This window comes from Doryrhamphus excisus, linkage group LG18 (assembly GCF_037039965.1).
Source record: "Doryrhamphus excisus strain RoL-2023G ecotype Guam linkage group LG18, RoL_Dexc_Guam_v1.1, whole genome shotgun sequence".
Classification (NCBI taxonomy): Eukaryota; Metazoa; Chordata; class Actinopteri; order Syngnathiformes; family Syngnathidae; genus Doryrhamphus; species Doryrhamphus excisus.
Window position 1 is genome coordinate 2,957,911 of NC_136374.1, and position 27,040 is coordinate 2,984,950.

General features: G+C 39.8%; 1 protein-coding gene across 2 annotated transcripts in view; it reads right to left on the bottom strand.

Annotated features, from left to right (window-relative positions):
- Positions 1–469: 469 nt before the first annotated feature.
- The window catches only part of crocc (ciliary rootlet coiled-coil, rootletin), a 37,099-nt gene continuing 10,528 nt past the window's right edge, over positions 470–27,040 (bottom strand). For both annotated transcript variants that reach the window (XM_058054648.2, XM_058054647.2), the window contains 33 exons: positions 26,624–26,707; positions 26,447–26,538; positions 26,208–26,373; positions 26,031–26,137; positions 24,485–24,712; positions 24,322–24,412; positions 22,704–22,790; positions 22,388–22,594; positions 21,925–22,124; positions 20,753–20,935; positions 20,511–20,655; positions 20,276–20,422; positions 19,988–20,218; positions 17,524–17,717; positions 17,324–17,451; positions 16,292–16,461; positions 14,918–15,097; positions 14,703–14,837; positions 13,397–13,540; positions 13,078–13,316; positions 12,840–12,999; positions 12,605–12,772; positions 10,108–10,525; positions 9,867–10,036; positions 9,679–9,799; positions 9,454–9,617; positions 6,587–6,802; positions 4,955–5,179; positions 4,733–4,882; positions 4,454–4,654; positions 4,252–4,383; positions 2,464–2,637; positions 470–2,080 (listed from right to left, as the gene is read on the bottom strand). In XM_058054648.2, coding sequence (XP_057910631.2) covers positions 1,994–2,080; positions 2,464–2,637; positions 4,252–4,383; positions 4,454–4,654; positions 4,733–4,882; positions 4,955–5,179; positions 6,587–6,802; positions 9,454–9,617; positions 9,679–9,799; positions 9,867–10,036; positions 10,108–10,525; positions 12,605–12,772; positions 12,840–12,999; positions 13,078–13,316; positions 13,397–13,540; positions 14,703–14,837; positions 14,918–15,097; positions 16,292–16,461; positions 17,324–17,451; positions 17,524–17,717; positions 19,988–20,218; positions 20,276–20,422; positions 20,511–20,655; positions 20,753–20,935; positions 21,925–22,124; positions 22,388–22,594; positions 22,704–22,790; positions 24,322–24,412; positions 24,485–24,712; positions 26,031–26,137; positions 26,208–26,373; positions 26,447–26,538; positions 26,624–26,707 — 5,544 coding nt within the window. In that variant the 3' untranslated portion in view covers positions 470–1,993. The remainder of the gene's footprint in view (positions 2,081–2,463; positions 2,638–4,251; positions 4,384–4,453; positions 4,655–4,732; positions 4,883–4,954; positions 5,180–6,586; positions 6,803–9,453; positions 9,618–9,678; positions 9,800–9,866; positions 10,037–10,107; positions 10,526–12,604; positions 12,773–12,839; positions 13,000–13,077; positions 13,317–13,396; positions 13,541–14,702; positions 14,838–14,917; positions 15,098–16,291; positions 16,462–17,323; positions 17,452–17,523; positions 17,718–19,987; positions 20,219–20,275; positions 20,423–20,510; positions 20,656–20,752; positions 20,936–21,924; positions 22,125–22,387; positions 22,595–22,703; positions 22,791–24,321; positions 24,413–24,484; positions 24,713–26,030; positions 26,138–26,207; positions 26,374–26,446; positions 26,539–26,623; positions 26,708–27,040) is intronic.

Below are 27,040 nucleotides of genomic sequence, written 5' to 3' on the forward strand. Positions count from 1 at the left end.
CTCAGAATTGTGACTTTTTTATCACATAATTCAGACTTTTTCTCATAATTTCATATTTTTATCTCATCATTCTGACTCATTTCATAATTTTGACTTTTTATCTCATAATATAGATTTTTAAATCTCATAATTTCCACTATTTGTCTCATAATGTAACATTTTTATCTCATAATTTTGACGTTTTTATCACATAATTCAGACTTTTTCCTCAATTTCACATTTTTATCTCGTCATTCTGACTCATTTCATCATTTTGACTTTTTATCTCATAATACAGATTTTTTAAATTTCATAATTTCAACTTTCCTATCTGGTAATATTGACTATTTATCTTATAATGTACATTTTTATCTCATAATTTTGACTTTTTAATCACATAATATAGATTTTTTTATCTTATAATTTCAACTTTACATTATTCTGACTAATTTCATAATTTTGACTTTTTATCTCATAATATAGATTTTTTTATCTCATAATTTCAACTTTCCTATCTGGTAATATTGACTTTGTTTCATAATGTAAAATTTTTATCTCAGAATTGTGACTTTTTTAATCACATAATTCAGACTTTTTCTCATAATTTCATACTTTTATCTCATCATTCTGACTCATTTCATAATTTTGACTTTTTATCTCATAATATAGATTTTTTAAATCTCATAATTTCCACTATTTGTCTCATAATGTAACATTTTTGTCTCATAATTTTGACGTTTTTATCACATAATTCAGACATTTTCCTCAATTTCACATTTTTATCTCGTCATTCTGACTCATTTCATCATTTTGACTTTTTATCTCATAATACAGATTTTTTAAATCTCATAATTTCAACTTTCCTATCTGGTAATATTGACTATTTATCTCATAATGTAAAATTATTATCTCAGAATTGTGACTTTTTTTTATCACATAATTCAGACTTTTTCTCAGAATTTCACATTTTTATCTCATCAGTCTGACTAATTTCATAATTTTGACTTTTCATCTCATAATTTTGAGTTTTTATCTCATAATATTAACTTTCCTATCTGGTAATATTGACTATTTATCTCATAATGTAAAATTATTATCTCAGAATTGTGACTTTTTTTTATCACATAATTCAGACTTTTTCTCAGAATTTCACATTTTTATCTCATCAGTCTGACTAATTTCATAATTTTGACTTTTTATCTCATAATTTTGACTTTTTGACTTTAAATCCCTCATTTATCACAGTTAATCAGGAAAATGATTTTCACATTTTCATGTCATCATTAGCTCATAATTCTGGCATAAAAAGTCATAATTATGAGATAAATTTGGAAAATTATGATCTAAAGTCATAATTATGAGATAAAATGTGAGAATTATGAAATAAAAAATACTAATGATGAGATAAAAAGTCCAAATTACAAAATAAAACATTTAAAGTCAAAATTATCAGATTAAATGTTGAAATTGTGAAATAAGTCATAAAAAAATCATATAATTATGAAATAAAAAGTATTTAATTAAATTATGAGATTCAAACTTCTTATCAAATCATTTTTTCTTTTTGTTTTTTTAAGCATATTTTTTTTTATTTTTTTCAGCTCATAATTTCTCAAAAAAGTACTTTTCTTTAAAATTTCAACTAAACTAAATTACAAAAATATATATTTATCCTCACAATGTTAGTTTGTTCTTGTAAAAGTTAAGCTGTTTATTTTTTCCTCAACTATTTCAACTTCCTTCTTGTGAATTTTCTTCTCATAACTCATAATTACCACTTAAAAAAAGTTAAAATAATAATAATAAATACTAATTAAAAAATATCTTTAGTCCTTAATATTTCATGCTACTAAAGTGAGGTTATTTTTTCCATTTTTCCACATAATATTACAAAATTTTTCTCATAAAAATTAGCTTTTAATGTGTTCACTTTAATCATTGTTGGTTTTTTTTAGTAAGTAGTTTTCTACATTTATTTTGAAAAAATGCGATTGGCCGTCTTGGTGGTCACCTCTCAGCTGGCTGCGGACAGGAAAGAGGAGGAAAGTGAAGGCTGTCGTCGTTTCATCTCCTGTTGGAGTTGCTCCTTCAAGGTGGACACCTACACCAAGGACACCAGGATCAAAATGGAGGCCATGACACAATATTGGATGTACAATATATGTACATGGTTCAATACTAGTAGATACTGCGGTGTATACGCTGGGTGTATTTTTTTAAAATTTTGAATCCTGTGACAAAATTCTTAACACTAAATTCATCACACAGCTACTTAACACTCAAAGAGGGTACCTGCGGAATATACAAACACAAGCAATATGATTTAGATTTTAAATTAAAAAAAATATGAATTGGGGCGCTGCAGTGACGTCAGCTTCCCACTTTTTGCTTTGGGCTACGGTTCTTCGGACTCCTTGTGGATGTATGTAGCCAAGCAGTGCACTGCATTTTGGGTCAATCACGGCACGGCAACCACGGGTATACCTGCTCCTCCAGTCCTTTGACCCTCTGCCTGTGAGTGCGCTCCCTGGAGCCCAGAGTCCTCTCCAGGTCCCTGAAGCTGGCTCTCAGCCTCTCGGCATCCTGCTGAGCGTCATCACGCTGCCTGGCCAAACTCTCGCACACGCTGTGGGACTGCTCCATGTCAGCCATCTGCATCTATTCAAGACACGCACACGTTCATAATAATAAACTAAACATTGTTTTATTTAGCAAAATGCTATTTATTTAAAGCCCTGTGATTGGCTGGCCACCAGTCCAGGGTGTACCCCGCCTCTGGCCCGAAGACAGCTGGGATAGGCTCCAGCACCCTTCGCGACCCTCGTGAGGATAAGCGGTAGAAAATGAATGAATTTATTAAAACAAATATTTATGACTTTTACATTTTTTGGGTAATACTTCAACTCTACGCTACTAAAATAACATTATATTTCCTCACAGTACTAAGAGTTTATTCTCATGAAATTGCAGCTGTTTTTTTGGCATTTCTGATATATATATTTTTTATTTTTTACTTTTTCATCTTCTTAAATAATGATCAGAAATGTTCTAATATTGTGACTTTATTCCCTTACTATTTTCACTTTTTCCTCATAAAATTGTAACAACCTAAGATTCCAAAAATTACAACCTTATTTTTGGTTTATTTAAAAAAAAAATAGTTCAACTCTATGCTACTAAAATAAAATTCCTCAATATTACAAGTTTATTGTAATAAAATTTCAGCCAATTAATACTATGTACTAAGCCATTTATACTATTATTGAGCCATTTAATACAATGTATTAAGCCATTTAATACAATGTATTAAGCCATTTAATACTATGTATTAAGCCATTTAATACAATGTATTAAGCCATTTAATACAATGTATTAAGCCATTTAATACGATATATTAAGCCATTTAATACTATGTATTAAGCCATATAATACAATGTATTAATCCATATAATACAATGTATTAAGCCATTTAATACAATGTATTAAGCCATATAATACAATGTATTAAGCCATTTAATACTATGTATTAAACCATTAATACAATGTATTAAGCCATTTAATACAATATATTAAGCCATTTAATACAATGTAATAATCCATTTAATACAATGTATTAAGCCATTTAATACAATGTATTAAGCCATTTAATACAATGTATTAAGCCATATAATACAATGTATTAAGCCATTTAATACAATGTATTAAGCCATATAATACAATGTATTAAGCCATTTAATACTATGTATTAAGCCATTTATACTATATATTAATACTATTATACTATTTATTACCTAATGAACAGCAGGTCAACAAAAAAAGAAAAAAAGGGTTCCCGTCTGCAGTAAACGTGTTTGTGAAATTTGCGAGACATTTAACGCCTGTAAACTTTATTAGTCTGGACAAAGTTGACTGACAAATGGTTGACGGCCCCCTAAGACACCTGCTACGTGTTATTCTTCACCTCATGTCACACTGTGGTTCTTTCAGATAACGAGGTTTGCGCATTTGGAAGTGAGCCCTAAAAAAAAGTTTGTGATGGCTCAAAACGCTGTGTTTCAGGGGGCGTGGTAAAACGGACCCTTTGTGATGTCACAGAGGGGCAGACTTCTTTGGTCGTGTCTGTAAGCCAGATAAGCGCTCCTTCTCTGTTGACGTAGCTAGCAATGGCTCGTATGATGATGCCACCATCAGGTACAAGTGGTTGGCGTTCCTTATTCGCGAGGGAGAAGCATGTAGCGAGCTAGCATCAACATGCGCTAGCACGTAGCTTACCTGCAGCATGAGTATCTGCTGCTGGGCTTCCTGCAGCTCCTGCTCGGCCGTGTTCAGCGAGCAATCCAAACGCTTTCTTTCGGCGGAAAGACGCATGCTGCCTTCTTCGCTCTTCAGCTTCTGACGCTCAACCTGCCATTGAAGACATTGAATTCGGGTGTGATTAGCCGTTTAGCTCGTGCATGGAAATGGTGCCTGTCACCTTATCCAGCGTGTTCCTCAGGGCATTTTTATCCTTCTCCAACCTCACAGCCTGTCTCTCCGCATCTTTCTTCTCCGTCTCCAGCAGGGCCACCGCCCTCTGCAACGCCCGCAGACGCTCCTCCACGGTGGCGCGCTCTGTCTGAGACGTCTGGGCGCCACGCTGGGCCTCGGCCAGGCTGGCCGTACGCTGACGCAGGGCCTGCCGTGGGAGAAGAAGGGAGAAGATTACATACAAACAGGAGGCCATGTATAAAGTGTGTTTTGATGCTATCACCACCTCTTGGGTCTTGGTGACCTCGGTTAGCAGTTCTTCACGTTGCAGCTCACTGTGATGCAGCTCGCTCTGCAGGCCGTGCATGCGCTCGCTGAGTGCGGCCATGTTGCGCCTCGCTTCGGCTAAAGACGCCCGTGACTCGTCGATTCTTTCCTGATGGAACGAGCACACATCAGGACATTTTTCCTTTTGCACTTGCATTGCCTTTTTTTCTTCATCTCCTACTTGGAGGTGTTGCTTCTCCTGCTCCGTCATGCTCAAAGTGTTCTGCAGGGAAGTCAGGCGACTCTGAGTGTTGCCGTGAGCGGCCGCCACCTCCTGCAGGGTCTGGTTGAGGGAGATGGTCTTCTCTCGCAGAAGAGCTTCGTTTTCTTCGGCTTTAAGGAGAGCCTGACTCAGACGCTCCACCTCCCGCTGAAGCAGAGACACTCGGGCTTCTCCGTCGGCTACCTGCAGATATATATATATATATATATATATATAGATTTGTCATCATTTCATATTCCAGGTATTCCTAAAAAAACATGTTTTTAATATCATACCATTCACATTTTTAAGTTACCTTTTATAAAATTTAAGAAATTGTAGTTTTTGTGTTACTACCCCAACCTTCCATAAGTGGGTCAAAAATGACCCGGTCAGGTTGTTTTCTTGAAATATCTTTGTAATGAAAATTTTTCATCATTTCATATTCCACATATTCCTAAAAAACATGTTTTTGATATCATGCCATTCACATTTTTAACTTACCTTTTATACATTTTAAGAAATTGTAGTTTTTGTGTTACTACCCCAACCTTCCATAAGTGGGTCAAAAATGACCCGGTCAGGTTGTTTTCTTGAAATATCTTCGTAATGAAAAATTTTTATCATTTCATATTCCAGGTATTCCTCAAAAAACATGTTTTTGATATCATGCCGTTCACATTTTTAACTTACTTTTTATACATTTTAAGAAATTGTAGTTTTTGTGTTACTACCCCAACCTTCCATAAGTGGGTCAAAAATGACCCGGTCAGGTTGTTTTCTTGAAATATCTTCATAAGGAAAATTTTTCATCATTTCATATTCCAGGTATTCCTCAATAAACATGTTTTTGATATCATGCCATTCAAATTTTTAACTTACCTTTTATACATTTTAAGAAATTGTAGTTTTTGTGTTACTACCCCAACCTTCCATAAGTGGGTCAAAAATGACCCGGTCAGGTTGTTTTCTTGAAATATCTTCGTAATGAAAATTTTTCATCATTTCATATTCCAGGTATTCCTAAAAAACATATTTTTAATATCATGCTATTCACATTTTTAACTTGCCTTTTATACATTTTAAGAAATTGTAGTTTTTGTGTTACTACCCCAACCTTCCATAAGTGGGTCAAAAATGACCCGGTCAGGTTGTTTTCTTGAAATATCTTCATAATGAAAATTTTTCATCATTTCATATTCCAGGTATTCCTCCAGTTTTCCTGACCTGTATAGCAGGTCACCGGCTGCTCGGAGCATGTGCCCGAATACAGTACACCTTGCTGGGCCATGCCAGCTGGCTCCTCCCGCTCTATACTCTGGTTCTCCTGATAGTACTGATGAGGTATGTCCATAGGTATGAATGTGAGTGTGAATGGTTGTTTGTCTATATGTGCCCTGTGATTGGCTGGCCACCAGTCCAGGGTGTACCCCACCTCTCGCCCCAAGACAGCTGGAATAGGCTCCAGCAGTAGAAAATGAATGAATGAATATTATGAATCAATCAATACTTATTCCTTCATTCCTTCATCTCTTTGAATTAAGCATGTCCGAAACAAATAAACCATGGCGTCCCGTACCGTACCGTACCATGATGGCTGCGTGATGGTACCTGTTTGAACAGAGTGTCATGGCGGTCGTGTGAGGCCTGGCTCTCCGCCTCCCTGTCTCCAAGGGTCAGTCTGACTCTCTGCAGCTCCCCCTCCAGACTCCGCCTGCCCACCTCCACCCTGGTGGCCCGTGCTTCGGCCACCTCCAGCGCCTCCCGCAGGCGCCTTCTCTCAGCCTCCAGACGCACTTCGGTGGCTCGCTGCTTGTCCAGTTGTTCCTACAGACGGCGATGAGACGAATCATAAGACAAAACGCGAGATGAAACATGAGACAAGACCTGAGACGAATCATTAGAAAAAAACATGAAATGACACATGATAGGAGTCATGGGGTGAAACATGAGACAAATCATGAAAGTGAAATAAGACGAAACATAAGAATCATGAGACAAATTATGAGACAAGACATAAGACAAATCATGAGACAAGACATGAGATGAATCATAAGACAAAACACGAGATGAAACATGAGACAAAACATGAAAACAATGTGACAATTGTGAAATGAAACATGAGGAATCATGAGACGAATCATGAGACAAGACCTGAGACGAATCATAAGACAAAACATGAAATGACACATGATAGGAGTCATGAGGTGAAACATGAGACAAATCATGAAAGTGAAATAAGACGAAACATAAGAATCATGAGACAAATTATGAGACAAGACATAAGACAAATCATGAAACAAGACCTGAGACGAATCATTAGAAAAAACATGAAATGACACATGATAGGAGTCATGGGGTGAAACATGAGACAAATCATGAAAGTGAAATAAGACGAAACATAAGAATCATGAGACAAATTATGAGACAAGACATAAGACAAATCATGAGACAAGACATGAGACGAATCATAAGACAAAACACGAGATGAAACATGAGACAAAACATGAAAACAATGTGATAATTGTGAAATGAAACATGAGGAATCATGAGACGAATCATGAGACAAGACCTGAGACGAATCATAAGACAAAACATGAAATGACACATGATAGGAGTCATGGGGTGAAACATGAGACAAATCATGAAAGTGAAACATAAGACGAAACACAAGAGTCATGAGACAAATTATGAGACAAGACATAAGACAAATTATGAGACAAGACATAAGACAAATCATGAGACAAGACATAAGACAAATCATGAGACAAGACATAAGACAAATCATGAGACAAGACATAAGACAAATCATGAGACAAGACATGAGACAAATCATGAGACAAGACATGAGACAAATCATAAGACAAAACACGAGATGAAACATGAGACAAAACATGAAAACAATGTGATAATTGTGAGATGAAACATGAGGAATCATGAGACAAATCATGAGACAAGACCTGAGACCAATCATAAGGTGTCATTTCAAAACATGAAATGACACATGATAGGAGTCATGGGGGGAAACATGAGATAAATCATGAAAGTGAAACATAAGACGAAACACAAGAGTCATGAGACAAATTATGAGACAAGACATAAGACAAATCATGAGACAAGACATGAGACAAATTATGAGACAACACATAAGACAAATCATGAGACAAGACATAAGACAAATCATGAGACAAGACATAAGACAAATCATGAGACAAGACATAAGACAAATCATGAGACAAGACATGAGACAAATTATGAGACAACACATAAGACAAATCATGAGACAAGACATGAGACGAAACATGAGACAAAACATGAAAACAATGGGATAATTGTGAGATGAAACATGAGGAATCATGAGACGAATCATGAGATAAGACCTGAGACGAATCATAAGACAAAACATGAAATGACACGATAGGAGTCATGGGGTGAAACATGAGACAAATCATGAAAATGAAACATAAGACGAAACACAAGAGTCATGAGACAAATTATGAGACAAGACATAAGACAAATCATGAGACAAGACATGAGACGAATCATAAGACAAAACACGAGATGAAACATGAGACAAAACATGAAAACAATGTGATAATTGTGAGATGAAACATGAGGAATCATGAGACGAATCATGAGACAAGACCTGAGACGAATCATAAGACAAAACATGAAATGACACATGATAGGAGTCATGGGGTGAAACATGAGACAAATCATGAAAGTGAAACATAAGACGAAACACAAGAGTCATGAGACAAATTATGAGACAAGACATAAGACAAATCATGAGACAAGACATGAGGCAAATTATGAGACAAGACATAGGACAAATCATGAGACAAGACATGAGACGAATCGTAAGACAAAACATGAGATGAAACATGAGACAAAACATGAAAACAATGTGATAATTGTGAGATGAAACATGAGGAATCATGAGACAAGACCTGAGACGAATCATAAGACAAAACATGAAATGAAACATGAGACAAAACATGAAGACATGAAACAAATTATGAGACAAGACATAAGACAAATCATGAGACAAGACATAAGACAAATCATGAGACAAGACATGAGACAAATTATGAGACAAGACATAAGACAAATCATGAGACAAGACATAAGACAAATCATGAGACAAGACATGAGACGAATCATAAGACAAAACACGAGATGAAACATGAGACAAAACATGAGACAAATTATGAGACAAGACATAAGACAAATCATGAGACAAGACATGAGACAAATCATTTTGAAGTAAAAAACATTGAAGTATTATCGAAGATGCTTCATGCCTATCTGGAAATAAATCCATAATATTCTATCAGCGCCTACCATGCAGAAAGATTACGAAAAGTTGGAACATAAGGCGTCCTGGCATGGGACACCACAAGCAGTGACATCCCATCTGCTGCGATTTTATCAGCCTCCTCTGTTATTGTCACACAGTTGAATGTCTCTGTGCGTACCTGAATGTGTTGCTTCTCCGTCTCACAGGCTTGCAGCACACGCTCTAGCTCCTTTACCCGTTCGGCGAGGCCCCGCCTCTCTCTGTCGCCTCTCCTGGCCGCCTCCTCGTGCTGGTGGAGCTGAAGCTGAGACTGCGTCAGGCGCTCGTCAAGGCCCCGTTTCCCTGCCAACGCGCATGTGACACGTTTGCTCGAGTTCGGCGGACATGAAAAAAAGATGCACACCTTCTTGGGAATCTTGTAAGGTCTTCTGCAGCTGAGTGAGGCGGCTTTGCGACAAATCTCCATCCACCCTCAGCTGGTCCACTTCACGTTGCAGAGCCCCCAACTGGCACAGGGCGTCGTCCTTCGTAGGACACATGTTGTGTTTCAACATCCTCCTCAATGTTGCAAGATGTTGTTCTTCGTGTTACCCGCTCTCTGTGCGCGTCACGGAGCTCCTGGAGGAAGTCCTTGAGACCACTTCGTAGAGTGTCAGTGTCCAGCTCTGGCTGTGGGGGCGAGAGAGGCAGGGGCGTGTCCCCTCTCTCTGGAGACACAGCTCTGGAGCCCAAAGTGTTGTCAGGGGTGCTGGTGTGGAATTCTGCAAAAGGTAGGCAGCTCTTCTAAACGTCGTCAAAAAATTGTCCTTCCTACGCAATAATAAGCAGTTACCTTTAGGGGGCGACAAAGAGGAACGCAGGGGTGAGATGCTGTGATGGCGTGACACGGCGCCAGGAGATGCAGAACTCCCTCCGGGGCTCCGCCCCCTAACCGCTCTCGCTCCAATACCCAGCGTCCTGGTCAGTGTGGACTGGAGGCCGCTCAGACGAAACTCCAGGTCCCTCCTGCAGGCCTCGGCTCGCACGAGCTCGGCCTCCGTGGCTGCCAGGCGCCCCTGCGCTTCACTCAGCTGTAGGCTGTACAAGCCGGCTGAGTCCTGGGCGGCCTGAGCGCGCAGCGCCAGGTTCTTGGCTTCGTCTAGCAGCTTCTTCTCGCAGCCTCGTGCCTCCTGAAGCTGAGCAGTCAGTTCTCTCTCGCAGAGACGCCAGCCGGACTCGGACTCGGTCAGGCGCTTCTGAACCAGGGAGAGCTACAGCAAAGGAAGGTAGACGTCAACGGTCACCTTTTGGTTCCAGACATCACCGCAATAAGCGAATTTCCATGAAGTAGGAGTAAATATGAATAAGTGGCATAGAAAACCTGTTTACAATCTTCTAAATGCGTTTTAAAAATATTATTAGAGCCTTCATGGCATGAAGGAACACCCACCTAACACCCTTAAATTTGTATTTCACAATATAAGACATATTAATGAGCCATTTCAGACATAAATGAAACTCAGTGTTCCCTAAGGAAACATTGTAATGAGTCTAATGGGTGCCTCAGCAAACAATTACTGACACCTTGTGGCCAATGTAAATACTACATTCACAATAAGATTGCTACTTCTTTTATTCATTCATTCATTTTCTACCGCTTATCCTCACAAGGGTCGCAGGGGGTGCTGGAGCCTATCCCAGCTGTCTTGGTGCGAGAGGCGGGGTACACCCTGGACTGGTGGCCAGCCAATCACAGGGCACATATAGACAAACAACCATTCACACTCACATTCATACCTATGGACAATTTGGAGTCGCTAATTAACCTAGCATGTTTTTTGGAATGTGGGAGGAAACCGGAGTACCCGGAGAAAACCCACGCATGAACGGGGAGAACATGCAAACTCCACACAGAGATGGCCGAGGATGGAATTAAACTCGGGTCTCCTAGCTGTGAGGCCTGCGTGCTAACCACTTGTACACCGTGCTGCCACCACATGATGTTGTAAAATGCTGTATTCCGCTTTAGAGCCGATGAAGAGTAAATAGTGCAAGACATTTAATTAAACATTTAATTAAATATGAAATAAATTATTCATTAAAATAACTTATTAATTATTAAATTAAAAAAGTTAATTACATTTATTTATTTTGAACTGTGAGGTATTTTGAGGAAGTATAATACTTCAATAACATATAGACAAACAACCATTCACACTCACATTCATACCTATGGACAATTTGGAGTCGCTAATTAACCTAGCATGTTTTTGGAATGTGGGAGGAAACCGGAGTACCCGGAGAAAACCCACGCATGAACGGGGAGAACATGCAAACTCCACACAGAGATGGCCGAGGGTGGAATTGAACTCGGGTCTCGTAGCTGTAAATACATAACATACATACATTTACATAAATTCATGTATTGGGGGTTAAAAAAAATTCTAACAGCTTGTCAAATGTAAAAAAAAAAAATGGTAGAAATAAAGATGTTTGATATAAGGACAAAACAAAGTTAAATTGTGAGAATAAATAAAATTAATTATGAGGAATACATGAATAATATGAATAAATACATATTAAGTGGATAAGCAGTTTACTTAGTGAAGGAAGAAAGAAAAGAATGGAAATGTGTTGAAAAAATTTAATATTAATAAGCAAATATGAGTTGAAAAAGCTGACAGTATATAGCTTTGAAATTGAGCTTAAATAATAGAGATGCACAATATTTTTTTTTTACTTTTTTTTTAGCTTTTCGAGACCCTTATGATAACTTTTTTATATCTACTTTTTCAAAAAAATAGATCTAACTGTAGTTTGTGCACACTTGGAGGTAAGAAGGACTGAAAAAAATTTGACGTGTTTATTTGTCAGGATGTTTTTGGAATGTGGGAGGAAACCGGAGTACCCGGAGAAAAGCCACGCATGCACGGGGAGAACATGCAACACGTGTCACCATCTTTTAGTTCCTACTTTGCCTCAGTTCCTAGTTCATACCCTTATTTTGTAACTTCCTGTGTTGCTCTGTTCTGTTTTCAATGATTTCCATTATTATTCCCGCACTTGTTTCCCGTTATTTGGGATTCCTGTTTAGGAAGTCGGAACATGATAGGTGGAATCGACCTCGGGTTTTTGACAAAAACGCAATAGAGTGTGGGAGTGATGTAGCGAGGGGCGACTATACGCGTTGTTGTACAGTTAAATTCGCTTGTAAGCGTCGCTGTTCTCCAAGTACTCACGCTGTTGCATTCAATTTGTGTCAGGCTTAAATTATGTAGTGCGCTTGAACGCACCATCGCCGGAAAACAATGGCACTCATTGATTTCTTCAAACGTCTCTCGCATCCTCACCTCCCTTTTGAATGTGTCTCTAGCTGTCTCAGCTTCGGTGAACTTCTGCTTGAAGGTAAAAAGCTCCTTCCCTCGCTCCTCCTCTCTTTGCTCCTCCAGGGACAAGCGAGTCTGCAGCTCTGCAACCTCCCTCCCTTTCTGCTCCTTCTCTCCATCCAGAACCTTCAGCTGGAAACATGAAGACTCGTTTGTTTTTTTTCATGGTTATATTAGAAAAAAAGCGAAGTTGTCTCACCTGTCTACGCAGCTCCTGGAGCTCTCGCCGTGCTTCCAGTCGTGACCTTTCTACTTCCCTCAGACAGCTCCGCAACTCCGCCACCTCCTTCTGAGTGGAGGAAAAATTCTCCTGGAGCACAGTCAGCCTCTGCTCCTTCTCCTCGCACTGTCGCTTCACGCTGACCAACACACAAATCCTGAGTGAGGACATCCTGATCCTGATCCTGCACCTGCGTTTCAATCATTACACCGCTCACCTGATTCTCTGCGTCTCCGCCCCTCGGAGACTCTCCCTGAGTTGGGAGTTGGACAGGCTGAGGGCGTCTCTCTCCTTGGAGACGTCAATCAGGCTGCGCCGCAGTTCCGTCCCTTCCCTCCGGAAGTTCTCGACCTCGTCCTGAGCTTGGTTGAGGCGGCGCTCGGCCTCCAGGATGTCTCGTCTGAGCTGATCTCGGCTCTCGGCGCTGACGGCAAGAGAAGATCTGCACTTGTCCAGCTGAAGAAACGGCACACACAAGTTACTGTATGTACTTAAACAAACGCACCGTTTGGTGGCATTCAGCCATTTTGACGCACCTCTTTGACGGCGCCGTCAGCGCGTGACTCAAAGTCGGTAAGAGTCTCTCGCAGACTCTGAAGTTCTCTTTCTCGAAGAGAGGACGTGTCCTCAAGTTGAGAGCGAAGCTCCTGCAGCTCGCTGGTTAGAGCTCCAACTCTGGCCTGCAAGAAGTCAACACAATCTTGTAAACATCCATGAAAAGAGAAACCTTCTTTGTGCTCATTAATTCGTTCCCGACGAGGGACGAGGGTCGCGGGGGCATGCTGGAGCTGACTTTAGGCGAGAGGCAGGGTACACCCTATAATTATGTGCGTATTAGTAAATAGAGGTGTTAATAATTATGTGTGTATTAGTGAATAGAGGTGTTAATAATTACGTGCGTATTAGTAAACAGAGGTGTTAATAATTATGTGCGTATTAGTGAATAGAGGTGTTAATAATTATGTGTGTATTAGTGAATAGAGGTGTTAATAATTATGTGTGTATTAGTGAATAGAGGTGTTAATAATTATGTGTGTATTAGTGAATAGAGGTGTTAATAATTATGTGTGTATTAGTAAACAGAGGTGTTAATAATTATGTGTGTATTAGTGAATAGAGGTGTTAATAATTATGTGCGTATTAGTGAATAGAGGTGTTAATAATTATGTGTGTATTAGTGAATAAAGGTGTTAATAATTATGTGCGTATTAGTGAATAGAGGTGTTAATAATTATGTGCATATTAGTGAATAGAGGTGTTAATAATTATGTGTGTATTAGTGAATAAAGGTGTTAATAATTATGTGTGTATTAGTGAATAGAGGTGTTAATAATTATGTGCGTATTAGTGAATAGAGGTGTTAATAATTATGTGTGTATTAGTGAATAGAGGTGTTAATAATTATGTGCGTATTAGTGAATAAAGGTGTTAATAATTATGTGCGTATTAGTGAATAGAGGTGTTAATAATTATGTGTGTATTAGTGAATAGAGGTGTTAATAATTATGTGTGTATTAGTAAATAGAGGTGTTAATAATTATGTGCGTATTAGTGAATAAAGGTGTTAATAATTATGTGCGTATTAGTGAATAGAGGTGTTAATAATTATGTGCGTATTAGTGAATAGAGGTGTTAATAATTATGTGCGTATTAGTGAATAGAGGTGTTAATAATTATGTGTGTATTAGTGAATAGAGGTGTTAATAATTATGTGCGTATTAGTGAATAGAGGTGTTAATAATAATTATGTGTGTATTAGTGAATAGAGGTGTTAATAATTATGTGTGTATTAGTGAATAGAGGTGTTAATAATAATAATAATAATAATGTCTTTTGTTTCACCTGCTCCTGCTCTTTGCAAAGAGCCGCCGCTCGGGCTTTGCGCTCGGCCTCGAGGGCTGCAGCTGACAGCTCGGCCTGCAGACTGGACACTCTGTCGCACAGCGCCGCTTTCTCCGCCTCCTTCAGGGACAAAGCCTGGAAACATGGAAAACGTAGCAGAGGGCAATTCCCACGGACACACGCCAACACCTTATTGGGAGTCTTGTGTCTCTAACCTGTTGCTTCTCCGTTTCGGCCTGAAGCAGACTCTGATCTCGGTCGTGCTGCAGCGCCCTCAGTTCAATCTGTATGTCCTCCCTTTCTGTCTGTGCTTTGTGAAGCTCAGCCTCGACCTCCTGCCTCAGCTTCTTCATAGTGCCGCTGTGGGACGCCGTGAGACTCTGCCGCAGCACCTCCTGTGGACAAATCCGGTTGGAAAACCCCAAAATGTAAAATCAACTGTTGAAATTTAGCACATTGGGTAGCATCATCTAAAGCAGTGGTCTCAAACATGCGTCCCGCGGGCCAAATGTGGCCCGCAGGACACTAGTTTGAGGCCCCCGCCTTGATATGAAAGTTTAATGTTAGTGCGGCCCGCGCAAGTTTGATATGGATGCTGTATGGAAAAAATTATTACGTTTGATTAATGTTCATGTTAAAGGTTAAATAACTGTTAATAGTTATCCTCCCTATCCGTGTGGAAGTGGTAAGTTTTTGGCTATTTATGTTAAAAGGAAATAACTTGAAGGCTGCTGTTTAGGTCGCTAGCTCTCTAGTTTGCGAGTTAGCATGTGTCTCAAGACCAGGGGTCTCAAGACACTAGTTTGAGGCCCCCGCCTTGATATGAAAGTTTAATGTTAGTGCGGCCCGTGCAAGTTTGATAAGGATGCTGTATGGTATCATGTACCCAGAAAAAATTATTACGTTTGATTAATGTTCATGTTAAAGGTTAAATAACTGTTAATAGTTATCCTCCCTATCCGTGTGGAAGTGGTAAGTTTTTGGCCATTTAAGTTGAAAGGAAATAACTTGAAGGCTACCGTTTAGGTCGCTAGCTCTCTAGTTTGCGATTTAGCATGTCTCAAGACCCTGCAGTTGCGCAATATGTTGTAAATAAAAAGAGTATAAATGTGACTATAGTCGTGTTTTGTCATGTCTACAGGGCTCTAATAATGCTTTGTTCATTTTAATATGAAAAAAATCATTTGTCTACACACCAACTATATGTGCTTTCTTATGTTTTAATTATTATTATTATATTTATTTATTACTGATTGATTGATTTTCTTTATTCTTGATTTGTTTATTTATCTTTCATCTTATTTTGTGCAGAAAAATAAAAATTAAGATATTTGAGAACAGTGGAATGTTTTATCAGAGCTTTTCTTGTAGAAAATTGGAACCAAAGCACTGAAAAAATTTGTATATTTTTCTGTTTTTAATAAACGCGTTTTTTTTTGGGTTTTTTTTTTGGAAAACCTGATGCGGCCCAGTCTCACCCAGACCCTAGCTCCAGTGTCCCCCAAGTAAATTGAGTTTGAGACCCCTGATCTAAAGGCTTGCCAGTAGAATAAATGGATAATGCACAGGAAGTATTGTTCCCGCCTCACCTTTTCCGAGACAAGCTTCTCCACCTCCTCCTGATGTTCGCAGGTGGCCTTGCGCAAAGCCTGCTGGGCCTCCAGCTGTGCTGCATTCAGGGTCTGACTCAGAGCTTGTTTCTCCTTATCAGCCTGGGCCAACACGCTCTCCACTTCAGCGCGAGCACGCCGCAGGTCCGCTGAAAATCACATTCAAGGAAAGAAAAATTTGTTCACTTCCTGCTTTCCATTTTTTTTTTTTAATAATGTACCTCGTAGCGAAGTACAAGGTGATATGAGCATCCAATGCCATAATGTGTACCATAGTAAGTGTCAATATAGTGATATATATAGCACATCATGACTGGTTCAAGACTCTTCATCCTTGTATTTAGCAAACATCAACTGCTTGTATTGTTTCTTGAATTGGCTCATCGTTGTGCATTGTTTGATTTCCTTACTCAATCCATTCCATAGTTTGATTCCACATACTGAAATGCTATGGCTAGCATAACGTAGTCCTAGCATAGAAGTGTTTCAAATGTACTTCTTCCCTGAGATCATATTTCTCCTCTCTTGTAGAGAAGTATTTAATGACATTTTTAGCTAATTGGTTGTTTTTAGCCTTATGCATTATTTTAGCTGTTTGAAGATGAACTATATCAGCAAGTTGAAGTATTTGTGATTTTAGAAATAAGGAGTTAGTATGTTCTAACTCCTAGTATGTAGTATGTTAGTATGTAGACGGCATTATGAATTATCCTTACTGACCTTTTTTTGCAGTACATTTAGTGAGTGAAGATTGCTTTTATAGTTATTAGCCCATATTTCCACACAATAAGTAAAAAGAGTTATTCAAATTCAGCTGTTTGAAGATGAACTATATCACCAAGTTGAAGTATTTGTGATTTTACGCACAAAAACATAAAATATATAAACAGGAAATACGTACATTGTTGGGGTTTATAAAAACATTTAAACACGTCTTTGTATAAAAACGCCACAGGGAACGACCAAAGTTTATATTCTAAATATTCCCAGCATCCCTTTCCCATTATTCACCTGTTGCCGTGTCATAGCGCACTATCAGTTTTTGGTTGTCTGACTCCAGCTGCTCCCTGCGGGACTCCACCTGAGCGAGTTGATGCTGCGCCTCAAACAAGCTGCTCTCCAGAGACTCGCGTTCAGACCTGCAGCAGTTTAAACCCAAACACGTAAAAAAAAAAGTCAAAATTAAGGGAAAATTATTCGTAAAGACGCGCCTGTAAGCGGCCAGTTCCTCCGACAGCGTGCTGTTGTCTCTCTCGGACGCCGTCAGCTGAACGAGAAGTGATGCTTTGTCTCTCGCCAGCTCCGCGCGTCCGCGGCCGACCTCCTCCAAGGCCGCTTCGTTGCGCTGACCCTCTCCTCTGGCGAGACTTAACTCGGAACCCAAGGAGGACACCTCGGCACACAGCTGCCAAGCAGAGGAAACATGTCATTTTCTGTACTGCAAAAAAGGTCAGTAAGGATAATTCATAATGCCGCCTACAGAGAACATACTAACTCATTCATTCATTCATTTTCTACCACTTTTCCTCACAAGGGTTGCGGGGGGTGCTGGAGCCTATCCCAGCTGTCTTCGGTCGAGAGCTGGGTTACACCCTGGACTGGTGGCCAGCCAATCACAGGGCACATATAGACAAACAACCATTCACACTCACATTCATACCTATGGACAATTTGGAGTCGCTAATTAACCTAGCATGTTTTTGGAATGTGGGTGGAAACCGGAAAAAACCCACGCATGCACGGGGACAACATGCAAACTCCACACAGAAATGTCCGAGGGTGGAATTGAACTCGGGTCTCCTAGCTGTGAGGCCTGCGTGCTAACCACTCTGCACCATACAGCCTAGGTCAAAATATACAACAGAAAAAAGTTAGAATGTAATGAGAATAAAGTCAAAATATTATCGGAATAAAGAGAAAAAAAAAGTTGTAATCTAACCAGACAAAAGTAGTTTTATGAGAATATATTTGTAAAATAATGAGAAAAAATAAAGTAATTTTAGCATATTGAAGAAAAAGAACCGCAAAAACAAAAGAATTTGCAGTAATTTTGCAAGTATAAAGACAAAATTTAAAGTAAAAAAGTCAGAAATTTTTATATTATGAGGAAAAATACTGTAGAGTAGAAATCTAAAAGAAAGACCAAAAAAAATAAAGTTTTGCTTTATGGAAAATAATTTTTGCCCTGATATCAGCATAAAAATGCAATATCAGTTGATATCAGTATATGATTTTTTTCCTGATACTGATATAAAAAAATGCTGAATACAACACATGCTATGAATGCAACACAGATATGTCATGTTACACATATCGATATCAGCTGATATCGGTATCGGAAATTGAGAGTTGGTCAATATCGGCATAACGGCAAAATCGGACATCCCTAGTTACAATGTTACACGAAAAAAATCCTAATTAATTACAAAATAAAAATTAAAACAAAAAACACTGTGGGACACTTTTATGGGAATAATGTAAAAATAATAAGAGAAAAAAGTTGCCTCTAACAAGAAAAAAGGGTGCAATTTTATGACAATAAACTAGTAATATTATGAAGAAAAATAATGTAATTTTAATACCATAGTGTTGAATATTATGGAAAAAATATGTTATTTTATTTAATTCATATTATCATGAGAATGTAGGTTAGGTCAGGTTTATTAGCCACTCCAAATTGTCCGTAGGTATGAATGTGAGTGTGAATGGTTGTTTGTCTATATGTGCCCTGTGATTGGCTGGCCACCAGTCCAGGGTGTAGTCCGCCTCTCGCCCGCAGACAGCTGGGATAGGCTCCAGCACCCCCGCGACCCTCGTGAGAAAAAACGGTAGAAAATGAATGAATGAATGAACAGTTTTAGGAATTTTTTTATTTAACTAGTATGTTACTCGGCGGCACGGCAGTCTAGTGGTTAGCGCGCAGACCTCACAGCTAGGAGACCAGGGTTTAATTCCAATCTCCGTGTTCCATTTCTGTGTGGAGTTTGCATGTTCTCCCTGTGCATGCGTGGGTTTTCTCCGGTTTCCTCCCACATTCCAAAAACATGCTAGGTTAATTAGCGACTCCAAATTGTCCATAGGTATGAATGTGAGTGTGAATGGTTGTTTGTCTATATGTGCCCTGTGATTGGCTGGCCACCAGTCCAGGGTGTACCCCGCCTTTTGCCCGAAGGCAGCTGGGATAGGCTCCAGCATACCCGCTGAGGATAAGTGGCATAGAACATGGATGGAGAAGAACAATACGAATAAAGCCAAAATATTATAGTCATAATCATATTAAGTTATAGTTACTTGAAGAAAGCTGAAAATTGTTTTTAAAAAATCCCCCAAGAACAGGGGAAAAACACTTTATGAGAATAAAGTCAAAATATTAAGAGAAAAACAATTTTAGATTATAATTATAAGCAGCTGGTGGCAAACCTCCTGAAGACCTACAAACTGAATGCCACTGAGGATTCTACCAGGACATTGCAGCTATGGAGGTAAGGGAAAGTGGAATCCATCCATCCATTTTCCTCCGCTTATCCGGGTCCGGGTCGCGGGGGCAGCCCAGACTTCCCGGTCCCCGGCCAAGTGGAACCCATCTAGTGATATTACGTTCCAGTATGTGGCCCTCAGTAGAAAACTTTAGGACACCCCTGACCCGGATGAAGGTGATCAAGCCAGAACTGGTACCTGCGTGACTCGCTCTTGCAGCTTCAGCCTCTCTGTCCGAAGACTCTGAAGCTCCGCCTCCATCCCAACGCGGCTCAGCTCCGTGTCCTGCAGGGCCTGGTGCAGCGTGATGCGGGCCGAGTCCAGCTCCAGCCGGTCCTGCTCCAAGCGCACCAGCTCGTCCCTGATGGTCAGCTTCTCCTGCTCGGCTTCGCGTTTCTGCGTGTGCAGCAGGGCCTTCTCCTCCTCCAGCTTTCAAAGAGCGGAATCATGACGTTCCCAGACAGGACAGGAAAGATCCAGATTTACCTGCAGGATGTAGCTGTTGAGGTCAACTTTGTCTTGGGACAGCGCCTCATTCATGCTCGCCATTTTGGCCAGAGTGTCCCTGAGAGCCGCATCCTCGGACTGGAGCTTGTTGACCAGTAGAGAGAGTTCTGCGTTACTGTTCTCAGTCTGGGGGGGGGTAGCGGGGGCAAAGAATGAGGGTCAAAATAAAGCTCACAATGAAGTTCACGGTAACTTCACTGACTCATCTTCTTACCCGAGTGAGTGCTTCAGAGAGTTGGGATTTTTCCCTCTCCAGCAGCTGCCTCTCAATCTCCCCCTGCTGGTGAGTCTCCCTCACTGCAGACAGCTCGCCGCGCTGGGCTGAGGCTCGGCTCTCGCTCTGGTCCCACTGCTTCTGACTACCACACATAACGCGGAGTTGAGCGTTTTCATGCATGGGACCTTCTTTATGTGTCACGCACCTCACCAGGTGACCAGGTGACCCAGCCTACTTACATCCTCTGAACTTCAGCCTTGGCTCGGTCCTTCTCCTGAATGGCGGCCTCCTTCTCCTCCCTCTGGTGGTCCTTCTCCCGCTGCATAGACGTCAGGGCCAGCTGTAGCTTCTCACAGTCCATGCGAAGGGTCTGCTTGCTGCTCTGTGCCGCCTGCACGCTCTTCTCCAGGCTCACTTTGTCACTGTGGCAGCAATGAGAACTTAGTAAAAGATTTAGTAAAATAAATGGAAATTAAATGAAATTAAATATTTTCAAAATGAAATATATATGAATTAAGTAAAATACAAAAATATAAAAGAAATACACTTAAATAACATAAAATACTTAAAATATTGTAAAATACTAATACATTTATTTAAATAAAAAATATATATTTTTAATGAAATAAATAAACATTTTACAAATTAGAAAATATAATAAAATACATTTTAATAAAATGCAATTAAATAAATACATTTTTATAAATGGAAATAAAATAGTAAAAGACGTGAAAATTAATTAATTAATTTACATTAATTTTACAAAATATAAACATAATAAAACAAATACATATCAATGAAAAAAAATGAAAATCTAATGAAATAAATACATTTTAATCAAATCAACGTCAATAAAATGTAAATAAATACAAATAAAATAATGCAAATAAATGTATATCAAATACATTTAAATGAGGAAAATTAATATACATTATATATATATATATATATATATATATATATATATATTATGTATATATACTTATATATAAATGATAAATGTATATCAAATACATTTAAATGAAGAAACTTAATATACATTATGTATATATACACGTATATATATATATGTGTGTGTATATATATATATATATATATATATATATTGAAATTAAATGAATTAATGGTGCAGATGCACGGCAAATTTTTGCACAAATCAGGACTACAATTTTTAGAGCTCACTATATATATATTTTTTGTCCAATAAAAAAAACTGTTAAATACAAATAAAAGCACTGATTCTCATCTACATGTCACAGGAACAACATTGGGATATAAAATAATCAACTGATGAAACAAAAGGTAAAACTCCCACTATTAAAGAGAAACATTTACGGTGACACGAATAAGGAAGTGTGCACCAGCGAGTTCAATTCCAACCGAACGGAGGTAAGAAACAAAATGTGTCAACCTGGCCAGCGTGTCTCTCTCCTGCCGCAAGCGATCTCTTTCTCGCTGCGTGGTTTCTCTGTCCCGCTGGGCGGCATCCCGCTCTCTCTGCAGCGTCTCATTGCGTTGGTCTGCTTCTCTTTTGGCTGAATCGGCCTCGGCGAGCTGCTTTCGTAACTGCTGAATGGAGGACTGAGCGGACAGCAGACGCCCCCGAGCGTCCTGTAACAAGACACACGTCACAACATGATATATGAGCCAATGAAATCTTTTCTGCGTGTATACAGTATGTCCGTACAACATTAGGTACATTATGTCAATGTTGCTTTTGCAGAGCACTTCAACACAATATACATTTTTTTTAGTAATAATAAGCGTTCAAAAAAATACTCAAAATACTGATTGTTTTGAATACAGCTCTTACATTAAATTGTGCCACATGTGTACCTAATGTTGCGGCCAGTGAGTGTATGCCGCCACGTCACCTGCAGCTGGAGTGTCTTGTTTGTGACTGCCGACCGCAGCGCTGAGAGGGTTGCCTCAGGGAGAGCAGACAATGAGGTGGGCCTCGAGGGGGAGGATGACCTCCTCGGAGCAGCGCTAGGGGATGAGCTGTGGATGAAGGTCAGCAGCGGAGCCGCAGAGTTGTCCTGGTCGGCCTCGGACGACGACTCTGCGTCTGACAATACCGTCTTAAACAGAAACAGCATAGATAGGCTTTATTATAATAGTGTCGTCGTGTTTGGGCCTTGGCTAATACGTTGATGTTTTGCTGGACAAAATGTATCCGTGTGGGTTCACCTGCGCTATGTCCCGCAGTGTGTCCAATAGCGTCTCAGTGTGAGCTCTCATCAGCTGCATTTCGCTCCCGTCATTGCTGCTCTGCTCCTGATGGCAAAAAAAAAAAAAAAACACACACTGAGACAAAAAGACAAAAGGGCTCACTCTGCGCAAGTTTGATATGGATGCTGTATGGTATCATGTACCCAGAAAAAATTATTACGTTTGATTCATGTTCATGTTAAAGGTTAAATAACTGTTAATAGTTATCCTCCCTATCCATGTGGAAGTGGTAAGTTTTTGGCTATTTAAGTTGAAAGGAAATAACTTGAAGGCTACCGTTTAGGTCGCGAGCTCTCTAGTTTGCGAGTTAGCATGTGTCTTAAGACCAGGGGTCCCAAACATGCGGCCCGCGGGCCAAATGTGGCCCGAAGGACACTAGTTTGAGGCCCCCGCCTCGATATGAAAGTTTAATGTTAGTGCGGCCCGCGCAAGTTTGATATGGATGCTGTATGGTATCATGTACCCAGAAAAAATTATTACGTTTGATTCATGTTCATGTTAAAGGTTAAATAACTGTTAATAGTTATCCTCCCTATCCGTGTGGAAGTGGTAAGTTTTTGGCTATTTAAGTTGAAAGGAAATAACTTGAAGGCTACCGTTTAGGTCGCGAGTGCTCTAGTTTGCGAGTTAGCATGTGTCTTAAGACCAGGGGTCCCAAACATGCGGCCCGCGGGCCAAATGTGGCCCGCAGGACACTAGTTTGAGGCCCCCGCCTCGATATGAAAGTTTAATGTTAGTGCAGCCCGCGCAAGTTTGATATGGATGCTGTATGGTATCATGTACCCAGAAAAAATTATTACGTTTGATTCATGTTCATGTTAAAGGTTAAATAACTGTTAATAGTTATCCTCCCTATCCGTGTGGAAGTGGTAAGTTTTGGGCCATTTAAGTTGAAAGGAAATAACATGAAGGCTACCGTTTAGGTGGCTAGCTCTCTAGTTTGCGAGTTAGCATGTGTCTCAAGACCCTGCAGTTGCGCAATATGTTGTAAATAAAAAGAGTATAAATGTGACTATAGTCGTGTTTTGTCATGTCTACAGGGCTCTAATAATGCTTTGTTCATTTTAATCTGAAAAAAATCATTTGTCTACCCACCAACTATATGTGCTTTCTTGAGTTTTTTATTATTATATATAGTATATATTTATTTATTACTGATTGATTTTCTTTATTCTTGATTTGTTTATTTATTTTTCATCTTATTTTGTGTAGAAAAATAAAAAGTAAGATATTTGAGAACAGTGGAATGTTTTATCAGAGCTTTTATTGTAGAAAATTGGAACCAAAGCAAAGTTTTTTACATTTTTTTGTTTTTAATAAATGCGTTTTTTGTTTTTTTTTTGGAAAACCTGATGCGGCCCAGTCTCACCCAGACCCTAGCTCCAGTGGCCCCCAAGTAAATTGAGTTTGAGACCCCTGATCTAAATGAACCAATATCAGCAACCATGATTCATAATACGAATCGAATCATTAGGAATCCTACTTTGTGGAAATTCACTGACGAATCTGGAACCAGTTAACTGTGATGAACAACAGATTACTGTATATATAATTAGATGTGTGATTGACCTCTCACCTCCAGTCTCCTGGTCAGGACCACAAGTCCTCGTTCTTTCTCCTCAATTTTGTCCTTGAGTCTTTCTGCCTCCCGGACCGAGTCAGACAGCCTGTTGGTGTGGACCTATTAGATGAATGACTAGTCCTCCACCTTTGGGGATGCTGCAGAGCAGGCGTCTCACCTGACGTTGAGCTCGCTTCTCTCTGCGTCAGTTCTGGCCTGAAAGCTCATCATCTCAGCCACGCGTTCTCTGAGTTGCTGCTCCAGTTGGACGCGCAGAGCCTTCTCGCGCTCCAGGGCCAGCGTAGCTCCTCCGTCTCGATTGTGCAGCGTCGCGCACAGAGACGTGCATGACACCTGAGCGGAGTGCGACGCTCGGGCCAGGTCGTTGCGCATGTCTGACAAGTCTCTGTAGGTGGAAAGGACGTGACGTGATTGGAGAGTCATTTACACAACATGAGCTAATGAACTATCCATACTTCAGGTGATGCATTCTATTAACTTGTATCCATCTACTCATGCATTCATCCATCAACACATATGTTCGACCATCTAGCAACACATGTCCATTCATCCATCTACCCATCTGTCCATTCAGTCATCCATCCATTCATCTATAGTCCACTCATCCATCAGCGGATATGTCTGACCATCCATTACCGCATACATCCATCCATCCGTCCGTCCATGCATTAGCTCCATCCATCCACTCATCAATCCCCCGTAATGTTTGTACGGCCCGCGCAAGTTTGATATGGATGCTGTATGGTATCATGTACCCAGAAAAAATTATTACGTTTGATTCATGTTCATGTTAAAGGTTAAGTAACTGTTAATAGTTATCCTCCCTATTCGTGTGGAAGTGGTAAGTTTTTGGCTATTTAAGTTTAAAGGAAATAACTTGAAGGCCACCGTTTAGGTAGCTTGCTCTCTAGTTTGCGAGTTAGCATGTGTCTCAAGACCAGGGGTCTCAAGACACTAGTTTGAGGCCCCCGCCTCGATATGAAAGTTTAAAGTTAGTGTGGCCCGCGCAAGTTTGATATGGATGCTGTATGGTATCATGTACCCAGAAAAAATGATTACGTTTGATTCATGTTCATGTTAAAGGTTAAATAACTGTTAATAGTTATCCTCCCTATCCGTGTGGAAGTGGTAAGTTTTTGGCTATTTAAGTTGAAAGGAAATAACTTGAAGGCTACCGTTTAGGTTGCTAGCTCTCTAGTTTGCGAGTTAGCATGTGTCTCAAGACCCTGCAGTTGCGCAATATGTTGTAAATAAAAAGAGTATAAATGTGACTATAGTCGTGTTTTGTCATGTCTACAGGGCTCTAATAATGCTTTGTTCATTTTAATCTGAAAAAAAATAATTTGTCTACCCACCAACTATATGTGCTTTCTGAAGTTTTTATTATTATATTTATTTATTTATTACTGATTGATTGATTTTCTTTATTCTTTATTTGTTTATTTATTTTTCATCTTATTTTGTGCAGAAAAAAAGTAAGATATTTGAGAACAGTGGAATGTTTTATCAGAGCTTTTCTTGTAGAAAATCGGAACCAAAGCACTGAAAAAGTTTGGATATTTTTCTGTTTTTAATAAATGCGTTTTTTGTTTTTTTTTGGAAAACCTGATGCGGCCCAGTCTCACCCAGACCCTAGCTCCAGTGGCCCCCAGGTAAATTGAGTTTGAGACCCCTGCTTTAGTGCATCCAAAGTTCTGCAGTACCTTTCAGTGGCACTCTTAAGCTCACAGATGTGCCGACGGAAGCCAACCACTTGTCGCCACAGAGTGAGCAGGCGGCTGTGCTCGCTGCTAAAGTAGCTATGGAAAGACTGAGAGGACAATCACAGATGAATCCATGGCTAATCTGTTGCTTTTTGATAAGCATCCATTGTGTGGCACCTCTTCCTCTCTCCTCCAGTCCGACTCCTTCTGCTCCAGCTCTTCTCGGGCTCTGGTCCAGTCAGCAGTGAGCCTGCGGATGTCCTGGCTCAGGGCCTCGTTAGCCAAACCGGCCTGCTCCAGCTGCTCCCTCAGCATGGAGTTCACCGCAGACAAACTGCTACTCCTGAAAACAGAAGAACATAACAATACATGAGATAAATGTATTTTTATTGAAGTGGGTTTCAAATCAACACTACCTTTGTTGCTCTTCTTCTAGACGGATTAAAGCATCCTCCAGGTTGCTGCTCGATTCGTCTGCATGGCGACCATTTGATGCTTCGCTGGAATCCTGATAGGGAAACATGATTCAACTTGTACTTCTTCTCTCATCTTGTACTCTTGTTGATGGCTACTGTTTGGGTTCCGCTGCTTACACTCAGCCTGGGTTTCTCAAACTCTGCCGACTTCTGCTGCAGCATCTGCTCCAGATCTCCACACCGCTTTTTGTACTGCAGCACCTAAAGAAATACTCAGCTTAATATACAGCAGGGGTCTCAAACACGCGGCCCGCGGGCCAAATGTGGCCCGCAGGACACTAGTTTGAGGCCCCCGCCTTGATATGAAAGTTTAATGTTTGATATGGATGCTGTATGGTATCATGTACCCAGAAAAAATTATTACGTTTGATTCATGTTCATGTTAAAGGTTAAATAACTGTTAATAGTTATCCTCCCTATCTGTGTGGAAGTGGTAAGTTTTTGGCCATTTAAGTTTAAAGGGAATAACTTGAAGGCTACCATTTATGTCGCTAGCACTCTAGTTTGCGAGTTAGCATGTGTCTCAAGACCAGG